Source organism: Rhinolophus ferrumequinum, chromosome 23, assembly GCF_004115265.2.
Source record: "Rhinolophus ferrumequinum isolate MPI-CBG mRhiFer1 chromosome 23, mRhiFer1_v1.p, whole genome shotgun sequence".
NCBI classification, from domain to species: domain Eukaryota; kingdom Metazoa; phylum Chordata; class Mammalia; order Chiroptera; family Rhinolophidae; genus Rhinolophus; species Rhinolophus ferrumequinum.
The window spans coordinates 41527842-41542394 of record NC_046306.1 but is presented as its reverse complement, the minus strand read 5'-3'; the positions used below and the strand labels follow the sequence as shown (position 1 = coordinate 41542394).

The 14553-nt window shown below is 38.1% G+C and overlaps 1 protein-coding gene and 1 long non-coding RNA gene across 2 annotated transcripts in view; one reads left to right on the top strand and one right to left on the bottom strand.

Annotated features, from left to right (window-relative positions):
• The window catches only part of LOC117015717 (uncharacterized), a 30920-nt gene extending 21040 nt beyond the window's left edge, over nt 1–9880 (bottom strand). Inside the window, exon 1 of the long non-coding RNA XR_004421785.1 lies at nt 9795–9880. This is a non-coding gene — a long non-coding RNA (uncharacterized LOC117015717). The remainder of the gene's footprint in view (nt 1–9794) is intronic.
• A 2132-nt stretch (nt 9881–12012) lies between these two features.
• LOC117016033 (40S ribosomal protein S17-like) lies at nt 12013–12476 on the top strand. The gene has a single exon (XM_033095034.1). The coding sequence runs from the start codon at nt 12016–12018 to the stop codon at nt 12421–12423; it is 408 nt and encodes a 135-aa protein (XP_032950925.1). The 5' UTR covers nt 12013–12015; the 3' UTR covers nt 12424–12476.
• Nucleotides 12477–14553: the final 2077 nt, after the last annotated feature.

Here is a 14553-nt window from a genome sequence, read left to right as displayed (position 1 = left end):
TCCTGTGCAGCTGGCAGGCAGGCACAATATTTCCTGTGTTGAGCTCCCCCTACCCCCACCCCAACACACACACAGCCAAATCTGAATCTGCATTGGCCTGGTGAACTTCACTCACTCCACCCACTTATGCTACTCTCGTGATTCCCTGAGACCCCACCCCACCCAACTGATTCAATGCCTGAGGCATATTCTCAATAAGCAGTGAGCACCGCTAGTATTGCACTCCTTCTTGGACAACTCTTGGGGGTTCTTGGGCCCCAGGCAGGCAGCGGCTGGCCTAAGTGTGCTCTGAAACTTTTACTGAGCAGCTCCAGGCTCAGCATTGGCACCAAACAGAGAATCTACATTAACGAGGAGAACACTGGTCCCACCTTGGTGAACCCCTGAGGCCCCACCTCACCCAACTCTCATATTCTCTCAGCAGCCGAGCTTTACAGGAGCTGGCAGGTGACATCAAGCCTCAGGGGATCCTGGGATTTTTGCTGAGCTACCCCAGGCCAGTTACTGTTGGAAGCCACCCTCAGTTTGCAACATGGCATCTTGCATGTGCCTCCAGGTCCAGCACAGGAAGCAACCAACCACAGATTGCTTTGTACTCCTACCAGAGAGCCCATGGCCAGTAACAGGCAGAGGCTGACCTGGGCCTGGACAAAAGTCTCTCCCAAGTGGCCCCAAAACCAATATATACAGAGGTCGTATTTAGACTACAGCAGAGCACCACCCAATTAATATCACAAGTGGCTCACACAAAGGGCAGTTTCAGCAGGCATGAGAGCCCACTAGGGTGTATCTCACTCAATGGGGAAAGCCCCCACAGAGCACCCTGTAAGTTGTAGACTTGGCCAAATCCCACAGCCAGTCAGCCTGAGAGTCAATCCATCCCATTGACATGCAAACAGCAACCAAGGTTCAACTACAACAGGAAGGCACACAAAACCCACACAAAGGATACTCCTGAAGCACTGGTGCAGGTGACCAGGGAGACTGCTGCTGGATCCCACAGGGCACCTACAACATAAGGCCACCAAGCCAAGACCGAGAGACAGAGCAGTTCTACCTAATACATAGAAACAAACATAGAGAGGCAGGCAAAATTGGAAAACAAAGAAATATGTCCCAAATGAAAAAACAGGAGAAAACTACAGAAAAAAAGTTAAAAGAAAAGGAGGCAAGCAACCCAACAGATACCAAGTTCAAAACAATGGTTACTAGGATTCTTTAGGAACTTAATGAGAACTTCAACAAAGAGATGACAAGCATAAAAAAAGGATATAAGAACCATAAAAAGAGCCAGTTAGAAGTGAAGAATAAAAAAAACCTGAAATATGATAAATGAAATAAAGAATGCACTAGAAGAAATCACCAGCAAACTAGATGAAGCAGAAGATCAAGACAGCGATTTATAAGACAAGGTAGCAGAAAACACCCAATCGAAACAGCAAAAAGAAAAAAGAATTTAAAAATAAGGATAGTTTAACAAAATTCTGGGACAACATCAAGCATAACAACATTTGCATCATAGGGAAGACGAAGAGAGAAAGCAAGGGATTGAGAAGAAATATTTGAAGAAATAATGACTGAAAACTTTCCTAACCTGGTGAAGGAAATAGACATGCAAGCCCAGAAAGTGTAGAGACTCCCAAAAAGATGAGCCCATAGAGGCCCACACCAAGACACATTATAATTAAAATAGCAAAGGTTAAACTAAAAGAGAATCCTAAAAGCATCAAGAGAAAGGAACTAGTTATCTACAAGGGAGCTCCCATCAGACTGTCAAGTGATTTCTCAACAGAAACTTTGCAAACCAGAAGGGATTGGCATGAAATATTCAAAGTGAAGAAAAGCAAGGACCTACAACCAAGACCACTCTACTCAGCAAGGCTATCATTTAAAATTGAAGGCGAGATAAGGAATTCCCTAGACAAGAAAAAGCTAAAGGAGTTCATCACCACTAAACCAGTATTACAAGAAACGTTAAAGGGGGGGGAAAGGGAACATAAATATGAACAATAAAATGAAAATAACTATGTACCTATCAATAATCACTTTAAATGTAAATGGACTAAATGCTCTAATGAAAAGACATAGGGTATCTGAATGGATAAGAAAACAAGACCCATATATATGCTGTCTACAAGAGACTCACTTCAGAATGAAAGACACACACAGACTGAAAGTAAAGGGATGGAAAAAGATATTTCATATGAATGGAATTAAAAAAAAAAAACAGCTGGGGTAGCAATACTTATATCAGACAAAATAGACTTTAAAGCAAAGGCTATAATAAGAGACAAAGAAGGACATTACATAATGATAAAGGGGTCAATCCAACAAGTAATCCAACAAGGGTTACAATATAACCCTTGTAAACATTTATGCACTCAACATAGGAGCACCTAAATGCATAAAGCAAATATTGACATAAAGGGAGAGATCCACAGTAATACAATCCTAGCAGGGGACTTTAACACCCATTGACACCAATGGACAGATCTTCCAGACAGAAAATCAAGAAAACAGTGGTTTTAAATGACACACTAGACCAGATGGATTTAATTGATATTTTTAGAGCATTTCACCCCAAAGCAGCAGAATATACATTCTTCTCAAGTGCATATAGAACATTTTCCAAGATAGAACACATGTTAGGCCACAAAACAAGTCTCAATAAATTTAAGAAGATTTAAATCATGTCAAGTGTTTTCTCTGACCACAATGGTATGAAACTAAAATCAATTACAAGAAAAAAGCTAAAAAATGCACAAACACATGGGAGCTAAATAACACGCTACTAAACAATGAATAGGTCAACAACAAGATCAAGGAGGAAATTAAAAGATACCTTGAGACAAATAAAAATGAAAAACAACTCAAAGTCTATGGGTCACAGCGAAAGTGATCCTAAGAAGAAAATTCATAGCAATACAGTCCTACCTCAAGAAACAAGAAAATTCTCAAATAAATAATCTAAACATACACTTAAGGGAACTAGAAAAAGAATAGCAAACAAAGCCCAAAGTGAGTAGAAGGAAAGAAATCATAAAGATCAAAGCAGAAATAAAAAAAATATTGCCTACAAAAACAATACAAAAGATCAATGCAAACAAGATCTGGGTTTTTGAAAGGATAACAAAATTAATAAACCATTCGCCAGACTCATCAAGAAATATAGAGGACCCAAATAAATAAATTCAGAAATAAAAAAGAAGAAGTGACAACTGATACCACTGAATAGAAAGGATTATGAGAAAATATTACAAACAATTATACTGCGGCAAATTGGACAATTTAAAAGAGATGGATAAATTTCTAGAATCAAAAAATTTTCTAAAACTGAATCAAGAAGAAATAGAAAATCTGAACCAACAGATTACTACTAATGAAATCGAATCAATAATCAAAAAATTCTCAACAAAGTCCTGGACCAAGTGGCTTCAGCGATGAAATGTACCCAACATTCAAAGAAGAATTAAAATCTATCCTTCTCAAAAAATTCTAGAGGAGGGAAAGCTCCCAAACTCATCTTATGAGGCCACCATTCCAAAACAAGAAAAAGACATTACAAAAAAAGAAAATTGTAGACTGATATTCTGATAAACATAGATGCAAAAATCCTCAACAAAATATTAGCAAACCAAATACAGCAATACATTATAAAGATAATACACCATATTTAAGTGGGATTTATTCCTGGAACCCAAGGTTGGTTCAATACCTGCAAATCAATTAACTTGATACACCATATAAACAAAATGAAAGACAAAAATCATATGATTATATTAATAGATGCTGAAAAAGTGTTTCACAAAATCCAGCATCCATTTATGATAAAAACACTCAGCAACGTGGGAATAGAGGGAACATACCTCAACAGAAGAAAAGCTATATATGACAAATCCATAGCTAATCTCATAATCAATAGGGAAAAGCTAAAAGCATTCTCTTTAAGATCAGAAGCAAGACAAAGATGCCCACTTTCACCACTTTTATTCTGCATACTATTATAAGTCCTAGCCACAGGACTTAGCTAAGAAAAAGAAATACAAGGCCTCCAAATTGGAAAGAAGGAAGTAAAATTGTCATTATTTGCAGATGATCTGATACTATATATAGAAAACCCAAAGATTCCACCAAACACTATTAAAATTGATAAATGAGTTTAGTAAAAGTAGCAAGATACAAAATTAATATTCAGAAATCAGTTGCATTTGTATACACCAATAACAACTATCAGAAGGCGAAATTAAGAAAACAATCCCATTTACAATTGCATCAAAAACAAAACAAAACAAACAAACAAAAAAATCCCCTAGAAATAAATTTAACCAAGGAGATAAAAGACCTCTACTTGGAGAACTATAAGACACAAAAGAAAGAAATTGAAGAAGATACAAATAAATGGAAGCATATACTGTGCTCATGGATAGAAAGAATTAACATTGTTAAAATGTTCATACTACCCAAAGCAATATTTAGATTTAACACAATCCCTATCAGAACACCAATGGCATTTTTCACAGAACTAGAACAATCTTAAGATTTCTGTGGAACCACAGAACACCCCAACAGCCCGAGCAATTTTGAGAAAAAAGGACAAAATTGGAGGCATCACACTGCCTGACATCAAACTATACTACAAGGCTATAATAATCAAAACAGCATGGTTCTGGCATATAAACAGACACAGAGATTAATGGAACAAAATAGAGAGCCCTGAAATAAACCCACACCTATATGGTCAATTAATCTATGACAAAGGAGGCAAGAACACACAAAGGGGTAAAGACAGACTATTCAATAAATGAGGTTGGGAAAACTGGACAGATACATGCAAAAAAGTGAAATTGGACCACCTTTTTACACCATATACAAGAATAAACTCAAAATGGATTAAAGACTTAAATGTAAGACCCAAAGCCATAAAACACCTACAGGAAAATATAGGCAGTACACTCTCTGATATTGCTCGTAGTGGTATTTTTTCTGATATAGCTCCTTGGGCAAAAGGAAGAAAGGGAAAATAAGTGGACTACATAACACTAAAAAGATTTTGTAAAAAAAAAAAAAAAAAGAAAAAAAAAAACCACAAGAAAACCCCATCAACAAAATGAAAAGACAGCCTACTGAATGATAGAAAATATTTGCCAATGATCCATCTGATAAGGCATTAATATCTAAAATTTATTAAAAACTCATACAACTCAACACCAAAAAGCAAACAATCCAATTAAAAAATAGGCAGAGGATATAAATAAACATTTTTCCAAAGAGGACATACAGATGGCCAATAGACATGTGAAAAGATGCTCAATGTCACTAAGCATCAGAGAAATGCAAGTTAAACCACACAGCATACCACTTTACTCCTGTCAGAATGGCTATCACCAATAAATCAACAAACAACAAGTGTTGGTGAAGATGTGGAGTAAAGGGAACCCTCATACACTGTTGGGGGATTGGAAATTGTTGCAGCCAATTTGGGGAAAGGTTTAGAGGTTCCTCAAAAAATTAAAAATAGAACTACCATATGACCCAGGAATTCCACTTCTGGGCATTTATCCAAAGAAATCCAGAAACTAATTCGAAAAGATATATGAACCCCTATGTTCATTGCAGCACTCTTTGCAATAGCCAAGATAAAGAAGAGGTGGTATACATTGGGTGTGATCAAACAATATGGTGAAAGTTTAAATAAATAAAAATTATTACAATAAAAGACACATTGCCTTTATTCCCCCTTAAAATACAACCCCTTGCTTCAAACATATTTATCCCATCGTTCTTGCCACTTTCTGAAGCAGTTCTGGAATTCCTCTTTCGTGAGTGTCTTTAGTTGCACTGTCATGGCTGCCTCTATGTCCTGAATCAATTTAAAGCACTTACCTTTCATGGTTATTTTGACTTTGGGGAAGAGCCAGAAGTCACACGGTGACAGATCCAATGAATAAGGTAGATGAGGATACACAGTAATATTATTTGAAAGAAACTGCTATACCAGAACCAATGTGTGACACAGAGCATTGTCGTGATGGAGGATGAAACCATTTGCCCATTTCTTGTTAATGTACTGTTCCTAATCCATGATTTATGGCACACATTAAAACACACCTTCTCTCAACTGTAGTTCACACTGAACTGACTGCACCAAACAAGTTGAAACTTGTCACACACTGTTATTAAGATTCGATGTGCCACTTCCCCTATTGAAGATCCCTGCCTTTCCATTGGATGGCATTGTCAGTAGCATTCACCACATGTTTTGATCACACCTTGTTATACAATGGAATATCACTCAGCCATAAAAAGAATGAAATCTTACCATTTGCAACAACATGGACCTAGCGGGTATTATGCTAAGTGAAATAAGTCAGAGACAAATACTATATGATCTCACTTATACATGAAATCTAAAGAACAAAATAAAGGAACAAATAAAACAGATACAGACTCATAGGTACAGAAACTGATGGTTGCCAGAGGGCAGGGGAGTTGGGAACCTGGGTGAAAAAGGTGAAGAAATTGAGAAATACAAATTGGTAGTAACAAAATTGTCACAAGGATGTGAAATACAGCATAGGGAATATAGTCAATAATTTTTTCTTTTTCTTTTAAAGGAGGATGCAGCTCACAGTGGCCCCATATGGGGATCGAATCGGCAACCTTGGTGTTATTAGCACCATGCTCTAACCAACTGAGCTAACCGGCCACCCCTAGTCAATAATGTTGTCATAACTATGTATAGTGTCAGGGGTGTATTACACTAATCGGGGGGATCACTGCATAAATTATATAAATGTCTAATTTATATAGACTATGCTATACACCTGAAATTAATATAAAATAATATTAAATATTAACTGTCACTGAAAATAGTAAATAAATAATGATCAAAAAAGATGCCATTTTTTACTTCCAGCCCAGTTAAGCATACAGATGACTTCCATTTCAGCCATAGCATTACCATATCCAAGACCCCAAGCAAGCACTGCCAAGCTAAGCCTAGTCAACCCACGGAACTGTGATAAATTATAATAATTTGTTGTTTTAAGTCATTAAGTGTTGGAGTGTTTTGTTAAAAATCAATAGGTAACTGGAAGAGAAATTTTTTTAGTATCAGAAGAGTGGAAATTACAAAAAAAAAGAAAATGAATTGTTTGAGTATATATAACATATTAAAGCTTTGTATGTTAAAATATAGATAGATGATAGATGATAGATAGATAGATAGATAGATAGATAGATAGATAGATAGATAGATAGATAGATAGATAGATAGAAGTAGATTCTGATTCCAGTGTCATAAGAAATCAAGTTTCTCTGCGGCCTCTCTAGACCTACAACAACTAGACATTACACACCCTGAGGCACTACTAGGCTCACAAGAGGCTAACAGAGTCTCCAGGGGCTTCTTTTCTTTCTTATTTCCCAAACAAACTACAAACCAGAATTGATGCTGATTAGTCTGGGAGCCAGGGATTTGGCAGCCAAAGGTCAGAGCAGGAATTCCCAGGCCTGGAAGCAGTAGAAAGTGGTAAGTCATGCTGTAGCCAGTGATGGAGTCTAACAGCTAAACACTATCAGGGACAAATCTAAAGTCCAACAAAAGTTAGACGTGATAGCATGCTGCAATAAGGCACATAACTCCAGGGGAATTGTGGAACCCCTCAGCAAACAAAGGAAGGGACAGGGACATTCTCGCATCGGAGAAAGGTGGAGTTTAGGTAAAACCTAAAAAAAGCAGTATTTTGATAGGCTCAAAGCAAAGGTTGTTTTTGAAGGAGGATCCTATTTCCTTGGAAACTACAAAATTAAGATAAATGGTTAAGTTGTATTGGGGAAGTGGAGGCTGCTTGTCCAAATCAAAGTGACCCACAGTGCTTGTCCTCCAGGTAAGAGATGGATGCCACATCTCCAGGGTTCAAGCAGCAGAGTTTCTTTTTTGGGGAAAAACAAATGGCTTTAAGGAACAATGTTGTTCGCACCTTGTCCTTTTTGTTGATTAGCAAAGCAGTTTTTGCAGGTTCCCTTAGCAACAGTTTGTTGGAACAGCAACAGGAAAGGCTGAGTCTCAGATAATCACCTCTAGTCTAAACCCATGAGGGGGCAAAAGGGGCAGGTACAGAACATTTCAACACAGCACTCTTTATAGTAGAAAGGAGGCATGGTTAGACAAAGGTGGTATATTGATATACAGGAGTACTCTGTAGCAATTTTAAAAGACAAGGTAAAGTTATAGGTAGTAATATTTTATAAACTGTAGCACTTTTGTAACCAGAAACATGAAATTTAAATTCCTAAGTGTCTGCACATGTTTGTAAATGCACAACAAAATATCTTTAAGGACACTTACCTATTATTTGAATATTATAGAATGAGAACCTATCCATGTGTTACTTGGGCACTTAAAACAAAATTTTATAGGGAAACTAGAAGAGACTGAAGCTGAAAATTTAAAGTGCTTGCTTGGGAAGCTAAGGCTTTACTGTCATTTTTTGCTGTGTTTTCATTTCTACATTTAGTAAATTGTTAGAATGATTATATGGGGGAAAGGACAATGTTGAAATAACAATAGAAACAAGAAAAGAGACCACCAAAAGGGGGAAAAAAGAATGTGCTCATTAAAGGAAATGTGAAATTGCGTAGTGGGAGCTCCTGAGCATGTTCTGAACTCTTCTCCTCACTGGGTATAAACATTTCTCAGGGAATTTGTACATGGCAGAAGGGAAGAGAAGGCATGAGGGACTTTTGGAATTGTTCCTTGGAGACCCAGGATTGGAACGGTAGCCTAAGACAGCCAGGTGGTAGGAACATCTCTGTGGGGACCAGTTGGCTTGATCCAGAGGAAAAAACAGGTTCCATGAACAACTGTGTAGCCAGAACCAGTCTTACTAGGATGCAGGCTGTTTGTCAAAAGGAGGACCTATCACCACCACACTTACCTTGGCTGGGTTAAGTTGCACCCATGCCAACTGCCAGACTGCTAGCAAGGTTTCCCTTCATTCTCCCTCTGCTTCTTCTCCTGCTTGGCTGAAAAGCTGGCAGGGTTGGTATGCAAGCTAACTACCACCTGCCTCTGCCCAAGCGTGACACACTCCATCTCTCTGTCTCATTTTTCTACCATTAATCTTCTGAGATTAGAAGTAAAGTGATGTCAGACATCACAGAAATGCAGCATGAGGAGTGCTTCTTGAAGTCTCCTCTGGAAGTTACAACAAATTGAACAGCTATAATTCAACAAAGAATTCCCTGCGCATCATACAAGTATGCCTGAGAGACTCGTACTGTGGGGAAAAGTGCAAAGACAGGGCTTCAGGCTGCTGGGGGTCCAGGACACAGACCAGAGTTGCAGCCTTGGGAGTGGAAAGAATTCACACAACCCTTGTGATCCACCGGCCTGCCTGAAGTATCAGCATACAAGGCCACTGAATCCAGCTTTCCAGGCAGAGACCTCAAGTGAAAACTGTGGTTTAGGCCCACATGGCAGGCAGAAAACAGAAAACAAAGTAACAGAGCTTGGCTGCCTCCCTCCCACCCTCACGGAGCTCGGAGCTCGCCCCACCCCTGCCCTTCCCAGAGTTAAAAGTGGGCTTGAGAAGAAACTGGTAACAGTGTTGGATTAAAGAACAAAATATCTACAACCCTGAGAACTGCACTGATAGTCCCATGCACTCCAGTGAGAGGGAAAAGCTGGGGGGGCGGGAGGGAGAGGACAAGACAGCTCTGGGCTAGTTGGAGCCACAAGCACCAGCCGCCTTTCCATATCCCACCCCACCCCCACCTTTCTGAGTGGATACCTGTGGGGTAATCAGAGCACAACATGGGCTGCAGGGGAATCTGGGATTTCAGAAGCTCTGGCCGTGGTGTTCTCAGCGCGTTTTCCGCAAGCTGGTACAGAAACTGCACTGACTCTGTAGAAACAACTGACCACACCCCATAACACCCTGGAAACCTGCCTTGCCCACCTAAGCTGCATTGCCAGGCCCCACCTCCACAACTTGCAAGTCCTGGAATTTTTACAGCAGAGGACAACCTGCAAGTCCTGGGGAGACTGCGAGAGGGCATTAAGCAGAAACCTACTCTGCAATATAGACAGGCAGTGGCTGGACTTAGTTTATTTTTCTTTCTTTCTTCCTTTTTTTTCTTTTTCTTTCTCTCTCTTTTTTTCCTTTGTTTCTTTTCTCTTCTTTCTTTTTTTCTTTCTTTGTATTCTTTCTGTTGTTCTGTTTTTCTTCTGTTTGTTTTGTTTTGAATTTTTTGGTGTTTTTTTAGTTTTTTCTATTTTGTTTGTTTGCTGGTTTGTTTTGCTTTTGTTTTCTTGTCTTTTTGTTTCTTTTGATTTTGTGTGTGGCTTTTGAGTGTGCATGTATTTGTGGGGTTTTGTTGTTGTTGTTTTGTTTTGTTTTATGCTTTGTTTTGTGGAGAGGTCTTGGGCCCAACACCTGTCCAGGAGCCAAGACTACAATGAATTTGTAGAAACCACTGACCACACAGACATTGAAGAGAGAAATTAAAGAAGACAGAAATAAATAGAAATATATACCATGCTCCTGGGTAGGAAGAATTAATATAGTTAAAATTTCCATATTACCCAAGGCAATATGTAGATTCAACACAATCCCTATCTAATTGCCAATGACATTTTTTCACAGAACTAGAATATAGAATCTTAAAATTTATATGGAACCCTAAAAGACCAGAATAGCCACGACAATCATAAGAAATAAAAGCAAAGTAGGAGGTATTGTGTTACCTAGCATCAAATCATATTACAAAGCTATAGTCATAAAAACAACATGGTATTGGCATAAAAACAGACACTAGATCAGTGGAACAAAATAGAGAGCCCTGAAATAAATGCCTATATGGTCATTTAATCTATGACAATGAAGGAAGAATTTACATTCGGGTAAAGACAGTCTATTTCATAAACTGTGCTGGGAAAACTGGACGGATACATGCAAAAAAATGAAACTTGACTACCTTCTTATGTCATATACAAGAATAAATTCAAAATATATTAAAGACTTAAATGTAAGACCCGAAATCATAAAACTCCTAGAAGAAAATATAGGGAGTAAATTTGCAGACATAACCCTGAGTAATATTTTTACTGATACATCCCCTTTGGCAAAAGAAGTAAAAGAAAAAATAAACATATCGGATTACATCAAACTTAAAAAGTTTTTTCACTGCAAAGAAACCATCAATAAAACACAAAGGCAGCCTGCTGAATGGGAGAAGATATTAACCAATGATACATCTGATAAGGGGTTAATATCCAAAATTTGTACAACAATCGTTTAACTCAACACCAAAAAACAAACAACTCAATTAAAAAATGAGCAGAGGACATGAAGAGATATTTCTCTAAACAGGACATACAGATGGCCAACAGACATATGATAAAATGCTCAATGTCACTAATTATTAGAGAAATGCAAACAAAACTACAATGAGATACCACCTAACCCGGTCAGAAAGGCTATCATCAATAAATCAACAAACAACAAGTACTGGCGAGGATGTGGAGACAAAAGAACCCTGGTGCACTGTTAGTGGGATTGCAGATTGGTGCAGCTACTATGGAAATAGTATGGAGGTATCTCAAAAAATTGAAAATGGAACTACCTCATGACTCAGCAGTTCCATTCCTGGATATCTATCCATAGAAATCCAAAACACTAATTCAAAAAAAATATATGCACTCCTATATTTATTGTGCCACTATTCACAATAACCAAGATATGGAAACAACAAAAGCCGCCATCGATAGATGATTGAATAGAGAAGCTTGATATATTTATACAACAGAGTATTACTCGGCCATAAAGAAGAATGAAATGTTACCATTTGCAATGACATGGATGAACCTAGAGAATATTATGCTAAGTGAAAGAAGTCAGACAGACAAAGACAAACACCATATGATCTCACTTATATGTGGAATCTGAAGAACAGAATAAACAAACACATGAAACAGAAATAGACTCTGAGTTTCACCAGGGACCCGCCAAGATGGGCCGCGTTCGCACTAAGACCGTGAAGAAGGCGGCCAGGGTCATCATCGAGAAGTACTGCACGTGCCTGGGCAATGACTTCCACACCAACAAGTGCGTGTGCGAGGAGATCGCCATTATTCCAAGAAAGAAGCTCCGCAACAAAATAGCTGGCTATGTCACACATCTGATGAAGCGGATTCAGAGAGGCCCGGTAAGAGGTATCTCCATCAAGCTGCAGGAAGAGGAGAGAGAAAGGAGAGATAATTATGTGCCTGAGGTCTCAGCCCTGGATCAGGAGATCATTGAAGTTGATCCAGATACTAAGGAAATGCTGAAACTCTTGGACTTTGGCAGTCTGTCCAACCTGCAGGTCACTCAGCCTACAGTTGGGATGAATTTCAAAACACCTCGTGGAGCCGTTTGAATCTTTCTTCTGTGCTGTCATAGTTTCAATAAACCATGGACAACCTTAAAAAAGAAAAAAAAGAAAGAAATAGACTCTGAGACATACAGGAGAAAAAAACCTGATGGTTGCTAGATGGGAGGGGTTCGGGATGGGAGAGTAGGTAAGGGGATTAGAAATTAGTAGTCACAATATAGCCACAGGGATATGAAATACAGTTTGGGGAATACAATCAGTAGTGTTGTAAAGATTATGTGGGGTGCCAGATGGGTACTGGACTCAGAGAAATCACTTCATGGATGTGTCGATGCCTTACCATTGCACTAGACACCTGAAGTTAAAGTAGAATAATATTGGATGTCAACTATAATTAAATATATACACACATACACATATATGTTTTTCCCCACGGGAGGTGGAGTACAACATAGGGAATATAGTCATGGAATTATAACATCTATATTCGATGTCAGGGTGGTAGTAGATTGGAGGGGGTTATCATTTTGTGAAGGGTGTAAATGTCTAGCTATTACATTGTTTTGTACACCTGAAACTAAAAAAAAAAAAAGTAACGGAGGACCTCTCCCTCAAAAAAAAGAAGTAGCAGATGTCAAACATGGCAGCAGGAGATGTCCTTCTTGAATTCTCCCCTTGAACTTACAACAAGTTGAACAGGTATAATTTAACAAAGGATTCCCTGTGGAACCCACAAACTTATCTGAGAGATCACGCATTGAAACATCTGAAGATGGGTGATGCAGGGTAAACAGCAGAGGAGGGAAAGGAGAAGTGTAGAGACAGGGCCACAAACACAGCTTGTAGTTCACCTATTGGGAAAAAAAGAAAGACCTATTTGTATTAAACTGCTGCAGAATTCGTTTCTGTAGATGCCCAGGAAGCAAAATAATCCATCAACTACTATGAATAACCAAGGTAACAAGACACCTCAAAAAGAAAATGAAAATTTTCCAGAAAATAAACTTAAGGACAAGGAAATATGTGACTTAAATGACAGAGAATTCAAGATTGCAGTTCTTAAAAAATTCAACAAAATGCAAGAAAACACAGGTAGGCAGTTTAATGAGCTCAAATAAAATCAATGAACAAAATGAATGCGAAAGAGACTAAAAAATTTAAAAGAAGCAAATAGAAATTTTGGAGCTGAAAAACTCAATAAAACAGATGAAAAATGAAATAATGAGCTTAGGAAATAGAACTGACCAGATGGAAGAAAAAATTAGTGACATCGAAGATAGAAATCTAGAAATGATGCACATGGAAGAAGAAAGAGACTTGAGAGTTAAAATAAATGACAGAACTTTACAAGAACTATCTGACTCCATCAGAAAGAGCAAATAAAAATAATGGGTGTAACGAAGGAAAAGAGAGAGAGAAGGACACAGAGAGCCTATTCAAACAAATAGTCAATGAGAACTTCCGAAACCTATGGAAAGAACTGTATCTTTGAATCCAAGAAGCAAACAGAACACCTAATTACCTCAATCCTTAAAGGCCTTCTCTAAGGCACATTATACTGAAGCTGTCAAAAATTAGCGACAAAGGAAGAATTCTCAAGGCAGCCAGGGAAAAGAAGATGGTAATCTATAATGAAAAGGCCATTAGATTATCATCAGACTTTTCAGCAGAAACTCTATAAGCTAATGAAGTGGAATCAATTATTCAAAATATTGAAAGAGAGAAAATACCAGCAAAGAATAATATATCCAGCAAAGTTACCTTTTAGAAATGAAGGGGTAAGAAAGATCTTCCCAGATATATAGAAATTGAGGGAATTTTGCACCACAAGGCCTGTGTTACAGGAAATACTGAAGGGGGCTATTCTACCTGAAACAAAAAGACAAAGATACAAAACTATGAGAAAGATTACTAACAGACATACAGAAGCAGGAAATTGCAATCTCGACCCAGAATAGGGCACTGTACACTTAAACATAACATAAAGGGTAAAGGAGATAAAAACATTTTAATAAATGAGAAAGAAAAGAGACAATTTGTTACTGCAACTCAGAAATGAACTCACAGCATAAATAGTCATAATTTGGGACAACAAAACAAAAGGGGAGGGGATAAATGTCTGAATTTGCAAAGGGGAATGGAGATAAGATAGATGCATGCTGAAGAAAAAAGACT